Here is a 22,500-nt window from a genome sequence, read left to right on the forward strand (position 1 = left end):
GTTACTGAGGAGGAGGGGTTATCCTGTCTGGATGAGACAGACCCAGAGACCGTCTGTTAATGAGGAGGAGGGGTTATCCTGTCTGGATGAGACAGACCGTCTGTTAATGAGGAGGAGGGGTTATCCTGTCTGGATGAGACAGACCATCTGTTAATGAGGAGGAGGGGTTATCCTGTCTGGATGAGACAGACCCAGAGACCATCTGTTAATGAGGAGGAGGGGTTATCCTGTCTGGATGAGACAGACCATCTGTTAATGAGGAGGAGGGGGTTATCCTGTCTGGATGAGACAGACCATCTGTTAATTAGGAGGAGGGGTTATCCTGTCTGGATGAGACAGACCATCTGTTAATGAGGAGGAGGGGTTATCCTGTCTGGATGAGACAGACCGTCTGTTAATGAGGAGGAGGGGTTATCCTGTCTGGATGAGACAGACCGTCTGTTAATGAGGAGGAGGGGTTATCCTGTCTGGATGAGACAGACCATCTGTTACTGAGGAGGAGGGGTTATCCTGTCTGGATGAGACAGACCCAGAGACCATCTGTTACTGAGGAGGAGGGGGTTATCCTGTCTGGATGAGACAGACCATCTGTTAATGAGGAGGAGGGGGTTATCCTGTCTGGATGAGACAGACCCAGAGACCATCTGTTACTGAGGAGGAGGGGTTATCCTGTCTGGATGAGACAGACCCAGAGACCGTCTGTTAATGAGGAGGAGGGGTTATCCTGTCTGGATGAGACAGACCGTCTGTTAATGAGGAGGAGGGGTTATCCTGTCTGGATGAGACAGACCATCTGTTAATGAGGAGGAGGGGTTATCCTGTCTGGATGAGACAGACCATCTGTTAATGAGGAGGAGGGGTTATCCTGTCTGGATGAGACAGACCATCTGTTACTGAGGAGGAGGGGTTATCCTGTCTGGATGAGACAGACCATCTGTTACTGAGGAGGGGGGGTTATCCTGTCTGGATGAGACAGACCCAGAAACCATCTGTGATCTATCTTCTGAGGTCTCTGTCTTCCACCGAGCTAAACTTCTCCACAGAGGACGACTTATTGTACCTGATCAGTTCTTCAAATCATTTCGTTTAGTGTTTTTTTGTTGCCAAGGGTTTTAATATTTTTCTACCACATAGTGTATATACCGTATTTATAAGCTATAAAGGAAAGAAAACCTTATTGTATATCCATTGAATTCTTGCAGTACTTTGTCATTTCCGTCTTTCAGTAATTTGCCTCCATTTTATTTTTCTACCATGTGTCAGTCCAAACGTACGGCGACAATCTTAGACGATATCAGCAATCCTTTAGTGATGTCCTGTCTCTGTCCTGTCTCTGTCCTGTCTCGTCTCTGTCCTGTCTCGTCTCTGTCCTGTCTCGTCTCTGTCCTGTCTCGTCTCTGTCCTGTCTCTGTCCTGTCCCGTCTCTGTCCTGTCTCGTCTCTGTCCTGTCTCAAACTAAAAAGACGGGCGGGAAAAGGGGGCGTTTTCTCTCTCCCCGTTTATCCAATCAGAGCTGTGGGACATTTCAGGCTGAAACCTGAGGACGATTTAAAGCTGTCATCTCATCCTCTCAGAACATTCACACATACCTCAAAACGTCCGTCTTTGTCTTTTTGTTGTCCAATGGCCAGGACAATTTTCAATATAGACGGTAGAAGACATTACAGGGTCTGTTGTTCCTCTGGGACTGTAGAAGACATTACAGGGTCTGTTGTTCCTCTGGGACTGTAGAAGACATTACAGGGTCTGTTGTTCCTCTGGGACTGTAGAAGACATTACAGGGTCCTTCCTGGTTGTCTCTGTTGTTCCTCTGGGACTGTAGAAGACATTACAGGGTCTGTTGTTCCTCTGGGACTGTAGAAGACATTACAGGGTCCTTCCTGGTTGTCTCTGTTGTTCCTCTGGGACTGTAGAAGACATTACAGGGTCTGTTGTTCCTCTGGGACTGTAGAAGACATTACAGGGTGTATGTATCTTGATCAAAATGTCCGTCTTCTGTCCAGACCCAGACACACTAAGGCCAATCCAATCCTTCATGTTTTCTAGATGTACAGTATAGAAGACCTCTAAACCACAGTGTCTCTGCTGAGCTCCTGTCTCCTGTCTGTCTCTAGCTGAGACAGTCTCCCGTCTGTCCCCTGTCCTGGTCTGTCCCCTGTCTGTCCCTAGCTGAGACAGTCTCCCGTCTGTCCCTAGCTGAGACAGTCTCCCGTCTGTCCCTAGCTGAGACAGTCTCCCGTCTGTCCCTAGCTGAGACAGTCTCCTGTCTGTCCCTAGCTGAGACAGTCTCCTGTCTGTCCCTAGCTGAGACAGTCTCCCGTCTGTCCCCTGTCCTGGTCTGTCCCCTGTCTGTCTCTAGCTGAGACAGTCTCCTGTCTGTCCCTAGCTGAGACAGTCTCCCGTCTGTCCCTAGCTGAGACAGTCTCCTGTCTGTCCCTAGCTGAGACAGTCTCCCGTCTGTCCCCTGTCCTGGTCTGTCCCCTGTCTGTCTCTAGCTGAGACAGTCTCCTGTCTGTCCCTAGCTGAGACAGTCTCCCGTCTGTCCCTAGCTGAGACAGTCTCCCGTCTGTCCCCTGTCCTGGTCTGTCTCCTGTCTGGTTTTAAATGTTGTCATTCTCCAAGTGCACTTTACAGTTCTGCTCATAGTGACCCGGTACAGACAACATGATACACACAGTTCAAATGGATAGGATGAGGAATGTGTTTGTGTGGTCTGGACGTTTTGAGCGGAGCGACGTCGTGAATAAGGTTGGTGCTGCAGTTCCTATATCAGGATATAACGGAGCAACAAGAGGGAGGATATGATGTCAGAGCTTCCTGATGTAGAGGAGGGAGGATATGATGTCAGAGCTTCCTGATGTAGAGGAGGGAGGATATGATGTCAGAGCTTCCTGATGTAGAGAGGGAGGATATGATGTCAGAGCTTCCTGATGTAGAGGAGGGAGGATATGATGTCAGAGCTTCCTGATGTACACATGTCTGGGTCAGCCTGTCCTGGGATGTTACATTGATAACAGAGGTCTTCTGTTCTCTGGTCTACCAGCATCGGTCTCTGATGGTAGAGAAGGGAAGTGGGGTAGCTAGATTCTCTGGTCTACCAGCATCGGTCTCTGATGTAGAGAAGGGAAGTGGGGTAGCTAGATTCTCTGGTCTACCAGCATCGGTCTCTGATGGTAGAGAAGGGAAGTGGGGTAGCTAGATTCTCTGGTCTACCAGCATCGGTCTCTGATGTAGAGAAGGGAAGTGGGGTAGCTAGATTCTCTGGTCTACCAGCATCGGTCTCTGATGTAGAGAAGGGAAGTGGGGTAGCTAGATTCTCTGGTCTACCAGCATCGGTCTCTGATGGTAGAGAAGGGAAGTGGGGTAGCTAGATTCTCTGGTCTACCAGCATCGGTCTCTGATGGTAGAGAAGGGAAGTGGGGTAGCTAGATTCTCTGGTCTACCAGCATCGGTCTCTGATGGTAGAGAAGGGAAGTGGGGTAGCTAGATTCTCTGGTCTACCAGCATCGGTCTCTGATGTAGAGAAGGGAAGTGGGGTAGCTAGATTCTCTGGTCTACCAGCATCGGTCTCTGATGTAGAGAAGGGAAGTGGGGTAGCTAGATTCTCTGGTCTACCAGCATCGGACTCTGATGTAGAGAAGGGAAGTGGGGTTTAACACTTGTGATGGAAGATGTTGGTTAGACGGTTAAAACAAGTTGCTGTTCTGCTATTCCCTATATAGACCACTACTTTAGACCAGGGCCCTATGGCACCCTATTCCCTATATAGACCACTACTTTAGACCAGGGCCCTATGGCACCCTATTCCCTATATAGACCACTACTTTAGACCAGGGCCCTATGGCACCCTATTCCCTATATAGAGCACTACATTTGACCAGGGCCCTATGGCACCCTATTCCCTATATAGACCACTACATTTGACCAGGGCCCTATGGCACCCTATTCCCTATATAGTGCACTACATTTGACCAGGGCCCTATGGCACCCTATTCCCTATATAGAGCACTACATTTGACCAGGGCCCTATGGCACCCTATTCCCTATATAGACCACTACATTTGATCCGGGGCCCTAAAGAAGTGCAGGATATAGGGTAATAGGGTGCCATTTGGGACTTGGCCCCAGGAGTAAAGAAATCCTAAATGTTTCTGATGCTCTGACATAAAGATGGGAAATACAGCAAGAGGTTTATTGGCAGTTTGAACATTTTCTCAGTTCAGCCATTTTAATACCATGATGCTTTGCAAGGATAATATATACAGCTCAACCAACATTTGGTTAGTCAGAATGATTATTTTCATTTCCACTCAGCTCTACCTTTTCTACGTTGATCTGCTTTCCATGTTAACGAGGATGTAATGGATGTGTGCGGCCCATTCAATACTACTACAAGCTGTTGTAACAAAAATCAAATGTTGATTATTATTATTATAATTTTTTTAAATAAAAGGAATGAACTTTCATCTTGAACGTTGTCCATTCACACTTTGTTCTGTCCATTCTCACTCTCAGCCATTCCCTCTAATCTTTGGCCATTCTGTCTCTCTGTGTGTCTCTGTGTGTGTCTCTCTCTCTCTCTGTCTTTCTCTCCGTGTCTCTCTCTCTCTCTCTGTGTCTCTCTCTCTCTGTGTCTCTCTCTCTGTGTCTCTCTCTCTCTGTGTCTCTCTGTGTGTCTCTCTCTCTGTGTCTCTCTCTGTCTTTCTCTCTCTCTCTGTGTCTCTCTGTCTTTCTCTCTCTGTGTCTCTCTCTCTGTGTCTCTCTCTCTGTCTCTCTCTCCCTCTCTCTCCACTCCCCCACACTGAATGAAAGGTAAAGACAGTGTATTGTGTTATTGCTGAAGCATTTACAGTCATAACTGTCAAATGTGCAGTCCCACTATGGAATGGCTCCAGACCCATTCTAATTTAGGGTTAAACCCACCCACCCACTCTAATTTAGGGTTCAACCCACCCACCCACTCTAATTTAGGGTTCAACACACCCACCCACTCTAATTTAGGGTTAAACCCACCCACTCTAATTTAGGGTTCAACCCACCCACCCACTCTAATTTAGGGTTCAACCCACCCACCCACTCTAATTTAGGGTTCAACCCACCCACCCACTCTAATTTAGGGTTAAACCCACCCGCTCTAATTTAGGGTTCAACCCACCCACCCACTCTAATTTAGGGTTCAACCCACCCACTCTAATTTAGGGTTCAACCCACCCACCCACTCTAATTTAGGGTTCAACCCACCCACCCACTCTAATTTAGGGTTAAACCCACCCACTCTAATTTAGGGTTCAACCCACCCACTCTAATTTAGGGTTCAACCCACCCACTCTAATTTAGGGTTAAACCCACCCACTCTAATTTAGGGTTCAACCCACCCACTCTAATTTAGTGTTAAACCCACCCACCCGCTCTAATTTAGGGTTAAACCCACCCACCCACTCTAATTTAGGGTTCATCCCACCCACTCTAATTTAGGGTTAAACCCACCCACTCTAATTTAGGGTTAAACCCACCCACTCTAATTTAGGGTTAACCCACCCACCCACTCTAATTTAGGGTTCATCCCACCCACTCTAATTTAGGGTTCAACCCACCCACTCTAATTTAGGGTTAAACCCACCCTCTCTAATTTAGGGTTCAACCCACCCACCCACTTTAATTTAGGGTTAAACCCACCCACTCTAATTTAGGGTTCAATCCCAGAGGATTACCCACTGATCCAAATGGATCCTACTTCAGAGGAGATGTTACTGGGTTTCTCTAATAGTAATCTCAGGTGAACATCTGATCGTCTCAGGTGAACATCTGATCATCTCAGGTGAACATCTGATCATCTCAGGTGAACATCTGATCGTCTCAGGTGAACATCTGATCATCTCAGGTAAACAGCTGATAATTCAACATGAACACAGACAGCCTAACTGTGCCAACTGTGTTGGTACTTTAATTTTCCCTATCCAAGGCTCTATGAAAAGATAACTGGCCCGATGTAACGTTCCTTTGAGCGTTGGACTAGTAACCGAAAGGTTGCTGGATCGAATCCCTGAGCTGACAAGGTAAAAATCTGTCGTTCTGCCCCCTGAACAAGGCGTTTAACCCTACTGTTCCCCGGGAGGCCGTCATTTGAAAATAAGAATTTGTTCTTAACTGACTTGCCTGGTTAAATAAAATAAAAAATGTATTGCGCCTGAAAACTAAAGTAGGTTGCTTTCCAGACCTCTCATATTTTAATCTCCCGCCTTTTCCAGGAATTACGGTAAAGATGAACCACACCCCTTTTTCATACTGCTTTCTGATTGAGTCATTCCCACCACGTGATCCAGAAGCGAAAGGATTTTTGGGTATTTTTTCTGAAGGTAAGGAAATAAACACAACTTCAATTATACTTGTGATTTTTACCTGACAAAAGGTTTTAAAAAAAAAAAATATATATATATATACAGTTATATTTAACCGTAAACGTGTCATTTATTTTGTCGACCTCCCTGTCGTACGTTGTCGTTTTTTTAGGGAGGTTTGGGAAATGTCATCTTTGTTGTTAGTCACTGTGAATCAGGAAGACAGACTGGCTAGCTAGCTAGTTAAACGTTATATTTCGTGGCTATCTAAAATACATTTTTCTCCTCTTTCAACGTTATTTGGTTTATTTAGTTAGCTAGTTAAAAAAAATACATGAATAAAAGGTAACACAAGCCGTCGCATTGGGTGAATAGCCTGATGCGTAGTTAGATCACAGAACTTTAGCTAGCTAGCTAAACACAAAAGGCTAACTAGCTAGCTATCTATTAACGTTAGCCAGTACTACAGCATTTTGTAATAGTCAAATGACATTTCGCACCAATACTATATAACGTCAGTTTGACTTTTACATGTAGCTAGGACATTGTCTTTATATATTTGTGATAATTGTGAACGCATTGGACCGGAGGGGAATTTCCCAGCGGTGTGCCAAGGCGTCACGGTGTAATAAAGTCATCAGTACATTTAGAGACGGTTTGACATCCAGCTCCAGTATTATGGATTATCGCTCTAGTCTACATTTATTTCGGTAGGTTTTTTATTTATTTTCGTTAACTTCTCAGTGGATCAGTGATATATTATCTGTGACACTGCTGAGTCAGGAAGTGGATTTCCCTTTACTAACCGCATCGACAGTTTTTAATGCCAGTAAAAGTCGTTTTTTTTATTTTTTTAGCACGACAGCTGTGATGGAAACAGGAAGTTTTGGTACAATTTTATAAACGCTGATAGATAATTTTGTTTCTTCATCATGGTGGAATCTTATTATGTAGTTAGGTAAATGTTAATTATGCGTGAAATGGCGGTGGAAACCTCTTTTTTATGCGCAAATATTTCTAACCAATTTGGAGTCATGGGATGATATGGTGTCTCCCACTACGACTCGGGAAACCATGCAGTTTATCAGGCTACAGGTGAAATCAATTCTATGATGAACTTCACAGGGTGGTTGGTGGAAGTCTTGATGCCGTTTGACAAATCCAAATATTCTCACTCTTATCCATAATAATCTCATCGTGTAGACAGTGTACCCGCACTGTTGGCTAGATAACGCATGTGCCAAAACCAGACTAGGCACAGGGGTCTGCTAGAGGCGTCACTACAGACCCTGGTTCGATACCAGGCTGTATCACAACCGGCCGTGATTGCGAGTCCCATATAGGGCGGCGCTACAATTGTCCCAAGCGTCATCGGGGTTTAGGGTTTGGCCGGTGTAGGCCGTCATTGTAAATAAGAATTTGTTCTTAACTGATTTGCCTAGTTAAATAAAGGTTAAATAAAAAATAATTTGGTTGTAATCCAGAGAGGTTAGTAAAGTATCTAGAGCCTCTATGAGGCCGTGGAGGGATTCACATTGTGGATTTAAAAGAAAACATGAATCATCACCTTTTTGTTTTTAAGCCCTGGATTTCTAATCCCCTGATAGTATTGTTGAATCTAATTTTAACAGCTAACATTTTGATGGCTATAATAAATAGATATGCTGATAGTGGACAAACTTGTTTTTCTCCTGTTGACAGTAATACTTTCTGAGAAGTAGCTGTTAATTACTGTTTAACACCCCGGGGTTACAAAACATAACTTTAACCCGTTCTATACGAGATTCTCCTAAATTCAATGTTTTATTTTACATTGAATAGAAATAAAACAATCAGTAGTGAAACATATTGAACGGTCGATTTTTTTATTCTGTACATGAAAACTTCAGGTGAATAAGTGTGTTTTGTGTGTACTACATCATCACACACTGATTTATTTATCAACAACAAGTCAGTTTGGTGTGTACTACATCATCACACACACTGATTTATTTATCAGCAACAAGTCAGTTTGGTGTGTACTACATCATCACACACACTGATTTATTTATCACAACAAGTCAGTTTGGTGTGTACTACATCATCACACACACTGATTTATTTATCAACAACAAGTCAGTTTGGTGTGTACTACATCATCACACACTGATTTATTTATCAACAACAAGTCAGTTTGGTGTGTACTACATCATCACACCACTGATTTATTTATCAACAACAAGTCAGTTTGGTGTGTACTACATCATCACACACACTGATTTATTTATCAACAACAAGTCGGTTTGGTGTGTACTACATCATCACACACACTGATTTATTTATCAACAACAAGTCAGTTTGGTGTGTACTACATCATCACACCACTGATTTATTTATCAACAACAAGTCAGTTTGGTGTGTACTACATCATCACACACTGATTTATTTATCAACAACAAGTCAGTTTGGTGTGTACTACATCATCACACCACTGATTTATTTATCAACAACAAGTCAGTTTGGTGTGTACTACATCATCACACCACTGATTTATTTATCAACAACAAGTCAGTTTGGTGTGTACTACATCATCACACCACTGATTTATTTATCAACAAGTCAGTTTGAACTGGTGTACTACATCATCACACCACTGATTATTTATCAACAAGTCAGTTTGGTGTGTACTACATCATACACACTGATTTATTTATCAACAACAAGTCAGTTTGGTGTGTACTACATCATCACACACACTGATTTATTTATCAACAACAAGTCAGTTTGGCGTGTACTACATCATCACACACTGATTTATTTATCAACAAGTCAGTTTGGTGTGTACTACATCATCACACACTGATTTATTTATCAACAACAAGTCAGTTTGGTGTGTACTACCATCACACACTGATTTATTTAACAACAAGTCAGTTTGGTGTGTACTACATCATCACACCACTGGTGGGAAAATGCAAATATTTTCTTTATGCGGATTTCAGAATATACACGTGAAAATCTGCCTCCATTTTGGATTGGAAACCTAGCTAGTGAAATATCTGTTCAATATTTCCCAGAAATCCTTGGTATTCGAAGTACACAAAATTCGTGTGATTATGACCATAGCTACAACAATCGTGATAATAATTTGACGTTTACTGTTTAAGGTGTTGCTATAACCTAATGTTGCTCTCTTTATCTACTGTACGAGTGACCCTGACCACAGTTAGCTCTGGTCCTTGGCGTTAGTGCAGCTTGCTAACGTTGAGCCTTTTAGGAAGAAGCCTCACTAACACCCTGGACCAGAGCTAGTGTTAAAATATGCCGGGTTTCCCCCCGGTGGTGTCTGAATGTGCTGGTTGTTGTTCTCCACGACAGGTGAACCTGAAGCCGGCATCATGCAGAGCACAGCCAACTACCTGTGGCTCATCTCAGACCTGCTGGGCCAGGGAGCTACAGCTAACGTTTACCGTGGCAGACACAAGGTACAGGGCCAACACGCTAACGTTTACCGTGGCAGACACAAGGTACAGGGCTAACACGCTAATCGTTTACCGTGGCAGACACAAGGTACAGGGCTAACACGCTCACGTTTACCGTGGCAGACACAAGGTACAGGGGCTAACACGCAACGTTTACCGTGGCAGACACAAGGTACAGGGCTAACACGCTAACGTTTACCGTGGCAGACACAAGGTACAGGGCTAACACGCTAACGTTTACCGTGGCAGACACAAGGTACAGGGCTAACACGCTAACGTTTACCGTGGCAGACACAAGGTACAGGGCTAACACGCTAACGTTTACCGTGGCAGGCACAAGGTACAGGGCTAACACGCTAACGTTTACCGTGGCAGACACAAGGTACAGGGCTAACACGCTAACGTTTATCGTGGCGGGCACAAGGTACAGAGCTAACACGCTAACGTTTACCGTGGCAGACACAAGGTACAGGGCTAACACGCTAACGTTTACCGCGGCAGACACAAGGTACAGAGCTAACACGCTAACGTTTACCGTGGCAGACACAAGGTACAGGGCTAACACGCTAACGTTTGCACCGTGGCAGACACAAGTACAGAGCTAACACGCTAACGTTTACCGTGGCAGACACAAGGTACAGGGCTAACACGCTAACGTTTACCGTGGCAGACACAAGGTACAGGGCTAACACGCTAACGTTTACCGTGGCAGACACAAGGTACAGGGCTAACACGCTAACGTTTACCGTGGCAGACACAAGGTACAGGGCTAACATGCTAACGTTTACCGTGGCAGACACAAGGTACAGAGCTAACCAGCTAACATCTACCGTGGCACACAGGTTGTCTGCTCAGCCATATCAGTCTAAGCTAGCGCGCTAACCCTTCTGTCTCCACAGGGGCTGTGTCCCTGATGAACTGTCTCTCTAGGGCTGTGTCCCTGGCGAACTGTCTCTCTAGGGCTGTGTCCCTGGTGAACGGTCTCTCTAGGGCTGTGTCCCTGATGAACTGTCTCTCTAGGGCTGTGTCCCTGGTGAACTGTCTCTCTAGGGCTGTGTCCCTGATGAACTGTCTCTCTAGGGCTGTGTCCCTGGCTGAACTGTCTCTCTAGGGCTGTGTCCCTGATGAACTGTCTCTCTAGGGCTGTGTCCCTGGCGAACTGTCTCTCTAGGGCTGTGTCCCTGGTGAACTGTCTCTCTAGGGCTGTGTCCCTGATGAACTGTCTCTCTAGGGCTGTGTCCCTGGTGAACTGTCTCTCTAGGGCTGTGTCCCTGGTGAACTGTCTCTCTAGGGCTGTGTCCCTGGCGAACTGTCTCTCTAGGGCTGTGTCCCTGATGAACTGTCTCTCTAGGGCTGTGTCCCTGGTGAACTGTCTCTCTAGGGCTGTGTCCCTGGTGAACTGTCTCTCTAGGGCTGTGTCCCTGGTGAACTGTCTCTCTAGGGCTGTGTCCCAGGTGAACTGTCTCTCTAGGGCTGTGTCCCTGGCGAACTGTCTCTCTAGGGCTGTGTCCCTGGTGAACTGTCTCTCTAGGGCTGTGTCCCTGATGAACTGTCTCTCTAGGGCTGTGTCCCTGATGAACTGTCTCTCTAGGGCTGTGTCCCTGATGAACTGTCTCTCTAGGGCTGTGTCCCTGGCGAACTGTCTCTCTAGGGCTGTGTCCCTGGTGAACTGTCTCTCTAGGGCTGTGTCCCTGATGAACTGTCTCTCTAGGGCTGTGTCCCTAGCGAACTGTCTCTCTAGGGCTGTGTCCCTGGTGAACTGTCTCTCTAGGGCTGTGTCCCAGGTGAACTGTCTCTCTAGGGCTGTGTCCCTGGCGAACTGTCTCTCTAGGGCTGTGTCCCTGGTGAACTGTCTCTCTAGGGCTGTGTCCCTGGTGAACTGTCTCTCTAGGGCTGTGTCCCTGGTGAACTGTCTCTCTAGGGCTGTGTCCCTGGTGAACTGTCTCTCTAGGGCTGTGTCCCTGGCGAACTGTCTCTCTAGGGCTGTGTCCCTGATGAACTGTCTCTCTAGGGCTGTGTCCCTGATGAACTGTCTCTCTAGGGCTGTGTCCCTGATGAACTGTCTCTCTAGGGCTGTGTCCCTGGCGAACTGTCTCTCTAGGGCTGTGTCCCTGGTGAACTGTCTCTCTAGGGCTGTGTCCCTGATGAACTGTCTCTCTAGGGCTGTGTCCCTGGCGAACTGTCTCTCTAGGGCTGTGTCCCAGATGAACTGTCTCTCTAGGGCTGTGTCCCTGGCGAACTGTCTCTCTAGGGCTGTGTCCCTGGTGAACTGTCTCTCTAGGGCTGTGTCCCTGGTGAACGGTCTCTCTAGGGCTGTGTCCCTGATGAACTGTCTCTCTAGGGCTGTGTCCCTGGTGAACTGTCTCTCTAGGGCTGTGTCCCTGATGAACTGTCTCTCTAGGGCTGTGTCCCTGATGAACTGTCTCTCTAGGGCTGTGTCCCTGATGAACTGTCTCTCTAGGGCTGTGTCCTGGCGAACTGTCTCTCTAGGGCTGTGTCCCTGGCGAACTGTCTCTCTAGGGCTGTGTCCCTGGTGAACTGTCTCTCTAGGGCTGTGTCCCTGGTGAACTGTCTCTCTAGGGCTGTGTCCCAGATGAACTGTCTCTCTAGGGCTGTGTCCCTGGCGAACTGTCTCTCTAGGGCTGTGTCCCTGGTGAACTGTCTCTCTAGGGCTGTGTCCCTGGCGAACTGTCTCTCTAGGGCTGTGTCCCTGATGAACTGTCTCTCTAGGGCTGTGTCCCTGGTGAACTGTCTCTCTAGGGCTGTGTCCCTGGTGAACTGTCTCTCTAGGGCTGTGTCCCAGATGAACTGTCTCTCTAGAGCTGTGTCCCTGGCGAACTGTCTCTCTAGGGCTGTGTCCCTGGTGAACTGTCTCTCTAGGGCTGTGTCCCTGGCGAACTGTCTCTCTAGGGCTGTGTCCCTGATGAACTGTCTCTCTAGGGCTGTGTCCCTGATGAACTGTCTCTCTAGGGCTGTGTCCCTGGCGAACTGTCTCTCTAGGGCTGTGTCCCTGGTGAACTGTCTCTCTAGGGCTGTGTCCCTGATGAACTGTCTCTCTAGCGAACTGTCTCTCTAGGGCTGTGTCCCTGGTGAACTGTCTCTCTAGGGCTGTGTCCCAGGTGAACTGTCTCTCTAGGGCTGTGTCCCAGGTGAACTGTCTCTCTAGGGCTGTGTCCCTGGTGAACTGTCTCTCTAGGGCTGTGTCGCTGGTGAACTGTCTCTCTAGGGCTGTGTCCCTGGTGAACTGTCTCTCTAGGGCTGTGTCCCTGGTGAACTGTCTCTCTAGGGCTGTGTCCCAGATGAACTGTCTCTCTAGGGCTGTGTCCCTGGTGAACTGTCTCTCTAGGGCTGTGTCCCTGGTGAACTGTCTCTCTAGGGCTGTGTCCCTGGTGAACTGTCTCTCTAGGGCTGTGTCCCTGGCGAACTGTCTCTCTAGGGCTGTGTCCCTGGCGAACTGTCTCTCTAGGGCTGTGTCCCTGAGAACTGTCTCTAGGGCTGTGTCCCTGATGAACTGTCTCTCTAGGGTTGTGTCCCTGGCGAACTGTCTCTCTAGGGCTGTGTCCCTGGTGAACTGTCTCTCTAGGGCTGTGTCCCTGGTGAACTGTCTCTCTAGTGCTGTGTCCCAGATGAACTGTCTCTCTAGGGCTGTGTCCCTGGTGAACTGTCTCTCTAGGGCTGTGTCCCTGGTGAACTGTCTCTCTAGGGCTGTGTCCCTGGTGAACTGTCTCTCTAGGGCTGTGTCCCTGGTGAACTGTCTCTCTAGGGCTGTGTCCCTGGTGAACTGTCTCTCTAGGGCTGTGTCCCTGGTGAACTGTCTCTCTAGGGCTGTGTCCCTGATGAACTGTCTCTCTAGGGCTGTGTCCCTGATGAACTGTCTCTCTAGGGCTGTGTCCCTGGCGAACTGTCTCTCTAGGGCTGTGTCCCTGGGGAACTGTCTCTCTAGGGCTGTGTCCCTGATGAACTGTCTCTCTAGGGCTGTGTCCCTGATGAACTGTCTCTCTAGGGCTGTGTCCCTGGTGAACTGTCTCTCTAGGGCTGTGTCCCTGGCGAACTGTCTCTCTAGGGCTGTGTCCCTGATGAACTGTCTCTCTAGGGCTGTGTCCCTGGCGAACTGTCTCTCTAGGGCTGTGTCCCTGGTGAACTGTCTCTCTAGGGCTGTGTCCCTGATGAACTGTCTCTCTAGGGCTGTGTCCCTAGCGAACTGTCTCTCTAGGGCTGTGTCCCTAGTGAACTGTCTCTCTAGGGCTGTGTCCCGGGTGAACTGTCTCTCTAGGGCTGTGTCCCTGGCGAACTGTCTCTCTAGGGCTGTGTCCCTGGTGAACTGTCTCTCTAGGGCTGTGTCCCTGGTGAACTGTCTCTCTAGGGCTGTGTCCCTGGTGAACTGTCTCTCTAGGGCTGTGTCCCTGGCGAACTGTCTCTCTAGGGCTGTGTCCCTGATGAACTGTCTCTCTAGGGCTGTGTCCCTGATGAACTGTCTCTCTAGGGCTGTGTCCCTGATGAACTGTCTCTCTAGGGCTGTGTCCCTGGCGAACTGTCTCTCTAGGGCTGTGTCCCTGGTGAACTGTCTCTCTAGGGCTGTGTCCCTGGCGAACTGTCTCTCTAGGGCTGTGTCCCTGGCGAACTGTCTCTCTAGGGCTGTGTCCCTGATGAACTGTCTCTCTAGGGCTGTGTCCCTGATGAACTGTCTCTCTAGGGCTGTGTCCCTGGCGAACTGTCTCTCTAGGGCTGTGTCCCTGGTGAACTGTCTCTCTAGGGCTGTGTCCCTGGTGAACTGTCTCTCTAGTGCTGTGTCCCAGATGAACTGTCTCTCTAGGGCTGTGTCCCTGGTGAACTGTCTCTCTAGGGCTGTGTCCCTGGTGAACTGTCTCTCTAGGGCTGTGTCCCTGGTGAACTGTCTCTCTAGGGCTGTGTCCCTGGTGAACTGTCTCTCTAGGGCTGTGTCCCTGATGAACTGTCTCTCTAGGGCTGTGTCCCTGATGAACTGTCTCTCTAGGGCTGTGTCCCTGGCGAACTGTCTCTCTAGGGCTGTGTCCCTGGGGAACTGTCTCTCTAGGGCTGTGTCCCTGATGAACTGTCTCTCTAGGGCTGTGTCCCTGATGAACTGTCTCTCTAGGGCTGTGTCCCTGGTGAACTGTCTCTCTAGGGCTGTGTCCCTGGCGAACTGTCTCTCTAGGGCTGTGTCCCTGATGAACTGTCTCTCTAGGGCTGTGTCCCTGGCGAACTGTCTCTCTAGGGCTGTGTCCCTGGTGAACTGTCTCTCTAGGGCTGTGTCCCTGATGAACTGTCTCTCTAGGGCTGTGTCCCTAGCGAACTGTCTCTCTAGGGCTGTGTCCCTAGTGAACTGTCTCTCTAGGGCTGTGTCCCGGGTGAACTGTCTCTCTAGGGCTGTGTCCCTGGCGAACTGTCTCTCTAGGGCTGTGTCCCTGGTGAACTGTCTCTCTAGGGCTGTGTCCCTGGTGAACTGTCTCTCTAGGGCTGTGTCCCTGGTGAACTGTCTCTCTAGGGCTGTGTCCCTGGCGAACTGTCTCTCTAGGGCTGTGTCCCTGATGAACTGTCTCTCTAGGGCTGTGTCCCTGATGAACTGTCTCTCTAGGGCTGTGTCCCTGATGAACTGTCTCTCTAGGGCTGTGTCCCTGGCGAACTGTCTCTCTAGGGCTGTGTCCCTGGTGAACTGTCTCTCTAGGGCTGTGTCCCTGGCGAACTGTCTCTCTAGGGCTGTGTCCCTGGTGAACTGTCTCTCTAGGGCTGTGTCCCTGGTGAACTGTCTCTCTAGGGCTGTGTCCCAGGTGAACTGTCTCTCTAGGGCTGTGTCCCTGGCGAACTGTCTCTCTAGGGCTGTGTCCCTGGTGAACTGTCTCTCTAGGGCTGTGTCCCTGGCGAACTGTCTCTCTAGGGCTGTGTCCCTGGTGAACTGTCTCTCTAGGGCTGTGTCCCTGGCGAACTGTCTCTCTAGGGCTGTGTCCCTGATGAACTGTCTCTCTAGGGGCTGTGTCCCTGGCGAACTGTCTCTCTAGGGCTGTGTCCCTGATGAACTGTCTCTCTAGGGCTGTGTCCCTGATGAACTGTCTCTCTAGGGCTGTGTCCCTGGCGAACTGTCTCTCTAGGGCTGTGTCCCTGGCGAACTGTCTCTCTAGGGCTGTGTCCCAGACGAACTGTCTCTCTAGGGCTGTGTCCCTGGCGAACTGTCTCTCTAGGGCTGTGTCCCTGATGAACTGTCTCTCTAGGGCTGTGTCCCTGGCGAACGGTCTCTCTAGGGCTGTGTCCCTGGTGAACTGTCTCTCTAGGGCTGTGTCCCTGGTGAACTGTCTCTCTAGGGCTGTGTCCCTGGTGAACTGTCTCTCTAGGGCTGTGTCCCTGATGAACTGTCTCTCTAGGGCTGTGTCCCTGATGAACTGTCTCTCTAGGGCTGTGTCCCTGATGAACTGTCTCTCTAGGGCTGTGTCCCTGGCGAACTGTCTCTCTAGGGCTGTGTCCCTGGCGAACTGTCTCTCTAGGGCTGTGTCCCTGGTGAACTGTCTCTCTAGGGCTGTGTCCCTGGTGAACTGTCTCTCTAGGGCTGTGTCCCAGATGAACTGTCTCTCTAGGGCTGTGTCCCTGGCGAACTGTCTCTCTAGGGCTGTGTCCCTGGTGAACTGTCTCTCTAGGGCTGTGTCCCTGATGAACTGTCTCTCTAGGGCTGTGTCCCTGGTGAACTGTCTCTCTAGGGCTGTGTCCCTGGTGAACTGTCTCTCTAGGGCTGTGTCCCTGGTGAACTGTCTCTCTAGGGCTGTGTCCCTGGTGAACTGTCTCTCTAGGGCTGTGTCCCAGATGAACTGTCTCTCTAGAGCTGTGTCCCTGGCGAACTGTCTCTCTAGGGCTGTGTCCCTGGTGAACTGTCTCTCTAGGGCTGTGTCCCTGGCGAACTGTCTCTCTAGGGCTGTGTCCCTGATGAACTGTCTCTCTAGGGCTGTGTCCCTGATGAACTGTCTCTCTAGGGCTGTGTCCCTGGCGAACTGTCTCTCTAGGGCTGTGTCCCTGGTGAACTGTCTCTCTAGGGCTGTGTCCCTGATGAACTGTCTCTCTAGGGCTGTGTCCCTAGCGAACTGTCTCTCTAGGGCTGTGTCCCTGGCGAACTGTCTCTCTAGGGCTGTGTCCCAGGTGAACTGTCTCTCTAGGGCTGTGTCCCTGGCGAACTGTCTCTCTAGGGCTGTGTCCCTGGTGAACTGTCTCTCTAGGGCTGTGTCGCTGGTGAACTGTCTCTCTAGGGCTGTGTCCCTGGTGAACTGTCTCTCTAGGGCTGTGTCCCTGGTGAACTGTCTCTCTAGGGCTGTGTCCCTGGCGAACTGTCTCTCTAGGGCTGTGTCCCTGATGAACTGTCTCTCTAGGGCTGTGTCCCTGGTGAACTGTCTCTCTAGGGCTGTGTCCCTGGTGAACTGTCTCTCTATGGCTGTGTCCCTAGCGAACTGTCTCTCTAGGGCTGTGTCCCTGGTGAACTGTCTCTCTAGGGCTGTGTCCCTGGTGAACTGTCTCTCTAGGGCTGTGTCCCAGGTGAACTGTCTCTCTAGGGCTGTGTCCCTGGTGAACTGTCTCTCTAGGGCTGTGTCCCTGGTGAACTGTCTCTCTAGGGCTGTGTCCCTGGTGAACTGTCTCTCTAGGGCTGTGTCCCTGGTGAACTGTCTCTCTAGGGCTGTGTCCCTGGCGAACTGTCTCTCTAGGGCTGTGTCCCTGGCGAACTGTCTCTCTAGGGCTGTGTCCCTGGTGAACTGTCTCTCTAGGGCTGTGTCCCTGGCGAACTGTCTCTCTAGGGCTGTGTCCCTGGCGAACTGTCTCTCTAGGGCTGTGTCCCTGGTGAACTGTCTCTCTAGGGCTGTGTCCCTGATGAACTGTCTCTCTAGGGCTGTATCCCTGATGAACTGTCTCTCTAGGGCTGTGTCCCTGGTGAACTGTCTCTCTAGGGCTGTGTCCCTGGTGAACTGTCTCTCTAGGGCTGTGTCCCTGGTGAACTGTCTCTCTAGGGCTGTGTCCCTGGTGAACTGTCTCTCTAGGGCTGTGTCCCTGATGAACTGTCTCTCTAGGGCTGTGTCCCTGATGAACTGTCTCTCTAGGGCTGTGTCCCTGATGAACTGTCTCTCTAGGGCTGTGTCCCTGGTGAACTGTCTCTCTAGGGCTGTGTCCCTGGTGAACTGTCTCTCTAGGGCTGTGTCCCTGATGAACTGTCTCTCTAGGGCTGTGTCCCTGGTGAACTGTCTCTCTAGGGCTGTGTCCCTGGCGAACTGTCTCTCTAGGGCTGTGTCCCTGGTGAACTGTCTCTCTAGGGCTGTGTCCCTGATGAACTGTCTCTCTAGGGCTGTGTCCCTGATGAACTGTCTCTCTAGGGCTGTGTCCCTGGCGAACTGTCTCTCTAGGGCTGTGTCCCGGGTGAACTGTCTCTCTAGGGCTGTGTCCCTGGCGAACTGTCTCTCTAGGGCTGTGTCCCTGGTGAACTGTCTCTCTAGGGCTGTGTCCCTGGTGAACTGTCTCTCTAGGGCTGTGTCCCGGGTGAACTGTCTCTCTAGGGCTGTGTCCCTGGCGAACTGTCTCTCTAGGGCTGTGTCCCTGGTGAACTGTCTCTCTAGGGCTGTGTCCCTGGTGAACTGTCTCTCTAGGGCTGTGTCCCTGGTGAACTGTCTCTCTAGGGCTGTGTCCCTGGTGAACTGTCTCTCTAGGGCTGTGTCCCTGGCGAACTGTCTCTCTAGGGCTGTGTCCCTGATGAACTGTCTCTCTAGGGCTGTGTCCCTGATGAACTGTCTCTCTAGGGCTGTGTCCCTGATGAACTGTCTCTCTAGGGCTGTGTCCCTGATGAACTGTCTCTCTAGGGCTGTGTCCCTGGCGAACTGTCTCTCTAGGGCTGTGTCCCTGATGAACTGTCTCTCTAGGGCTGTGTCCCTGGCGAACTGTCTCTCTAGGGCTGTGTCCCTGGCGAACTGTCTCTCTAGGGCTGTGTCCCTGGTGAACTGTCTCTCTAGGGCTGTGTCCCAGATGAACTGTCTCTCTAGGGCTGTGTCCCTGGCGAACTGTCTCTCTAGGGCTGTGTCCCTGGCGAACTGTCTCTCTAGGGCTGTGTCCCTGGTGAACTGTCTCTCTAGGGCTGTGTCCCTGGCGAACTGTCTCTCTAGGGCTGTGTCCCTGATGAACTGTCTCTCTAGGGCTGTGTCCCTGATGAACTGTCTCTCTAGGGCTGTGTCCCTGATGAACTGTCTCTCTAGGGCTGTGTCCCTGGTGAACTGTCTCTCTAGGGCTGTGTCCCTGATGAACTGTCTCTCTAGGGCTGTGTCCCTGATGAACGGTCTCTCTAGGGCTGTGTCCTAGATGGCAACCTATTCCCTTCATCCACTATATATACAGCAGTATGAGGACACCCCTTCATCCACTATATATACAGCAGTATGAGGACACCCCTTCATCCACTATATATACAGCAGTATGAGGACACCCCTTCATCCACTATATATACAGCAGGATGTGGACACCCCTTCATCCACTATATATACAGCAGGATGTGGACACCCCTTCATCCACTATATATACAGCAGTATGAGGACACCCCTTCATCCACTATATATACAGCAGTATGAGGACACCCCTTCATCCACTATATATACAGCAGTATGAGGACACCCCTTCATCCACTATATATACAGCAGGATGTGGACACCCCTTCATCCACTATATATACAGCAGGATGTGGACACCCCTTCATCCACTATATATACAGCAGTATGAGGACACCCCTTCATCCACTATATATACAGCAGGATGAGGACACCCCTTCATCCACTATATATACAGCAGGATGTGGACACCCCTTCATCCACTATATATACAGCAGTATGTGGACACCCCTTCATCCACTATATATACAGCAGTATGAGGACACCCCTTCATCCACTATATATACAGCAGTATGAGGACACCCCTTCATCCACTATATATACAGCAGTATGAGGACACCCCTTCATCCACTATATATACAGCAGTATGAGGACACCCCTTCATACACTAAATACACAGCAGTATGAGGACACCCCTTCATACACTATATATACAGCAGTATGTGGACACCCCTTCATCCACTATATATACAGCAGTATGAGGACACCCCTTCATACACTATATATACAGCAGTATGAGGACACCCCTTCATCCACTATATACAGCAGTATGAGGACACCCCTTCATCCACTATATATACAGCAGGATGAGGACACCCCTTCATCCACTATATATACAGCAGGATGAGGACACCCCTTCATCCACTATATATACAGCAGGATGAGGACACCCCTTCAAATTAGTGGATTCTGCTATTTCAGCCACACCCGTTCTTCGACGTACAAGGCTACCTGCCAGAATGCATAGTGCCAACTGTAAAGTTTGGTGGAGGAATAATGTTTTGGGCCCCTTAGGTCCAGTGAAGGGAAATCTTAACGCTTCAGCATAAAATGACATTCTAGACGATTCTGTGCTTCCAACTTTGTGGCAACAGTTTGGGGAAGGCCCTTTCCTGTTTCAGCATGACAAGGCCCCCGTGCACAAAGCGAGGTCCGTACAGAAATGGTTTGTCGAGATCAGTGTGGAAGAACTTGACTGGCCTGCACAGAGCCCTGACCTCAACCCCATCGAACACCTTTGGGATGTATTGGAACACCGACTGCGAGCCAGGCCTAATCGCCCAACATCAGTGCCCGTCCTCACTAACGCTCTTGTGGCTGAATGGAAGCAAGTAGTCCCAACATCTAGTGGAAAGCCTTCCCAGAAGAGTGGAGGCTGTTATAGCAGCAAAGAGGGGGGGACCAACTCCATATTAATGCCTAAGATCTTGGAATAAGATGTTGGGCGAGCAGGTGTCCACATACTTTTGATCATGTAGTGTATATTTCACTACTTCAGTGCACTACAAATGGAAATAGAATTCCATTTGGGACGCAGGCAATGAGTTGTTTGCTATTAAAGGTTTTAATAATGTTTTGTTCTCTTAACACCAGAAAACGGGGGACCTGTATGCGGTGAAGGTGTTCAACAATCTCAGTTTCCTGCGACCGCTCGACGTCCAGATGAGAGAGTTTGAGGTCCTGAAGAAACTCAACCATAAGAACATCGTCAAGCTGTTCGCTGTGGAGGAGGAGGTATCTCTATCAGTATATATATTATCACTACCTAGAGGAGGTATCTCTATCAGTATATATATTATCACTACCTAGAGGAGGTATCTCTATCAGTATATATTATCACTACCTAGAGGAGGTATCTCTATCAGTATATATATATCACTACCTAGAGGAGGTATCTCTATCAGTATATATATATCACTACCTAGAGGAGGTATCTCTATCAGTATATACTATCACTACCTAGAGGAGGTATCTCTATCAGTATATACTATCACTACCTAGAGGAGGTATCTCTATCAGTATATATTATCACTACCTAGAGGAGGTATCTCTATCAGTATATATACTATCACTACCTAGAGGAGGTATCTCTATCAGTATATATTATCACTACCTAGAGGAGGTATCTCTATCAGTATATATTATCACTACCTAGAGGAGGTATCTCTATCAGTATATATACTATCACTACCTAGAGGAGGTATCTCTATCAGTATATATTATCACTACCTAGAGGAGGTATCTCTATCAGTATATACTATCACTACCTAGAGGAGGTATCTCTATCAGTATATATTATCACTACCTAGAGGAGGTATCTCTATCAGTATATATACTATCACTACCTAGAGGAGGTATCTCTATCAGTATATACTATCACTACCTAGAGGAGGTATCTCTATCAGTATATATTATCACTACCTAGAGGAGGTATCTCTATCAGTATATATTATCACTACCTAGAGGAGGTATCTCTATCAGTATATATCTATCACTACCTAGAGGAGGTATCTCTATCAGTTATATATTATCACTACCTAGAGGAGGTATCTCTATCAGTATATATTATCACTACCTAGAGGAGGTATCTCTATCAGTATATATATTATCACTACCTAGAGGAGGTATCTCTATCAGTATATATACTATCACTACCTAGAGGAGGTATCTCTATCAGTATATATACTATCACTACCTAGAGGAGGTATCTCTATCAGTATATACTATCACTACCTAGAGGAGGTATCTCTATCAGTATATATATTATCACTACCTAGAGGAGGTATCTCTATCAGATATATATTATCACTACCTAGAGGAGGTATCTCTATCAGTATATATTATCACTACCTAGAGGAGGTATCTCTATCAGTATATATTATCACTACCTAGAGGAGGTATCTCTATCAGTATATATACTATCACTACCTAGAGGAGGTATCTCTATCAGTATATATTATCACTACCTAGAGGAGGTATCTCTATCAGTTATATACTATCACTACCTAGAGGAGGTATCTCTATCAGTATATATACTATCACTACCTAGAGGAGGTATCTCTATCAGTATATATTATCACTACCTAGAGGAGGTATCTCTATCAGTATATATACTATCACTACCTAGAGGAGGTATCTCTATCAGTATATATTATCACTACCTAGAGGAGGTATCTCTATCAGTATATATATTATCACTACCTAGAGGAGGTATCTCTATCAGTATATATTATCACTACCTAGAGGAGGTATCTCTATCAGTATATATTATCACTACCTAGAGGAGGTATC

The 22,500-nt window shown here is 48.4% G+C and overlaps 1 protein-coding gene across 2 annotated transcripts in view; it reads left to right on the forward strand.

Moving 5' to 3' along the window:
• Positions 1-6,347: 6,347 nt before the first annotated feature.
• Positions 6,348-22,500, forward strand: part of LOC106594253 (serine/threonine-protein kinase TBK1) — a 65,012-nt gene continuing 48,859 nt past the window's right edge. Inside the window, exons 1-3 of one of the 2 annotated variants that reach the window (XM_045712070.1) lie at positions 6,348-6,356; positions 9,696-9,802; positions 20,803-20,943. In XM_045712070.1, coding sequence (XP_045568026.1) covers positions 9,716-9,802; positions 20,803-20,943 — 228 coding nt within the window. In that variant the 5' untranslated portion in view covers positions 6,348-6,356; positions 9,696-9,715. Of the gene's footprint in view, positions 6,357-6,945; positions 7,049-9,695; positions 9,803-20,802; positions 20,944-22,500 lie in introns of those variants that run through there. The other variant, XM_045712069.1, reaches the window with a different exon arrangement.

The sequence above is a fragment of the Salmo salar genome, unplaced genomic scaffold (assembly GCF_905237065.1).
Source record: "Salmo salar unplaced genomic scaffold, Ssal_v3.1, whole genome shotgun sequence".
NCBI classification, from domain to species: Eukaryota; Metazoa; Chordata; class Actinopteri; order Salmoniformes; family Salmonidae; genus Salmo; species Salmo salar.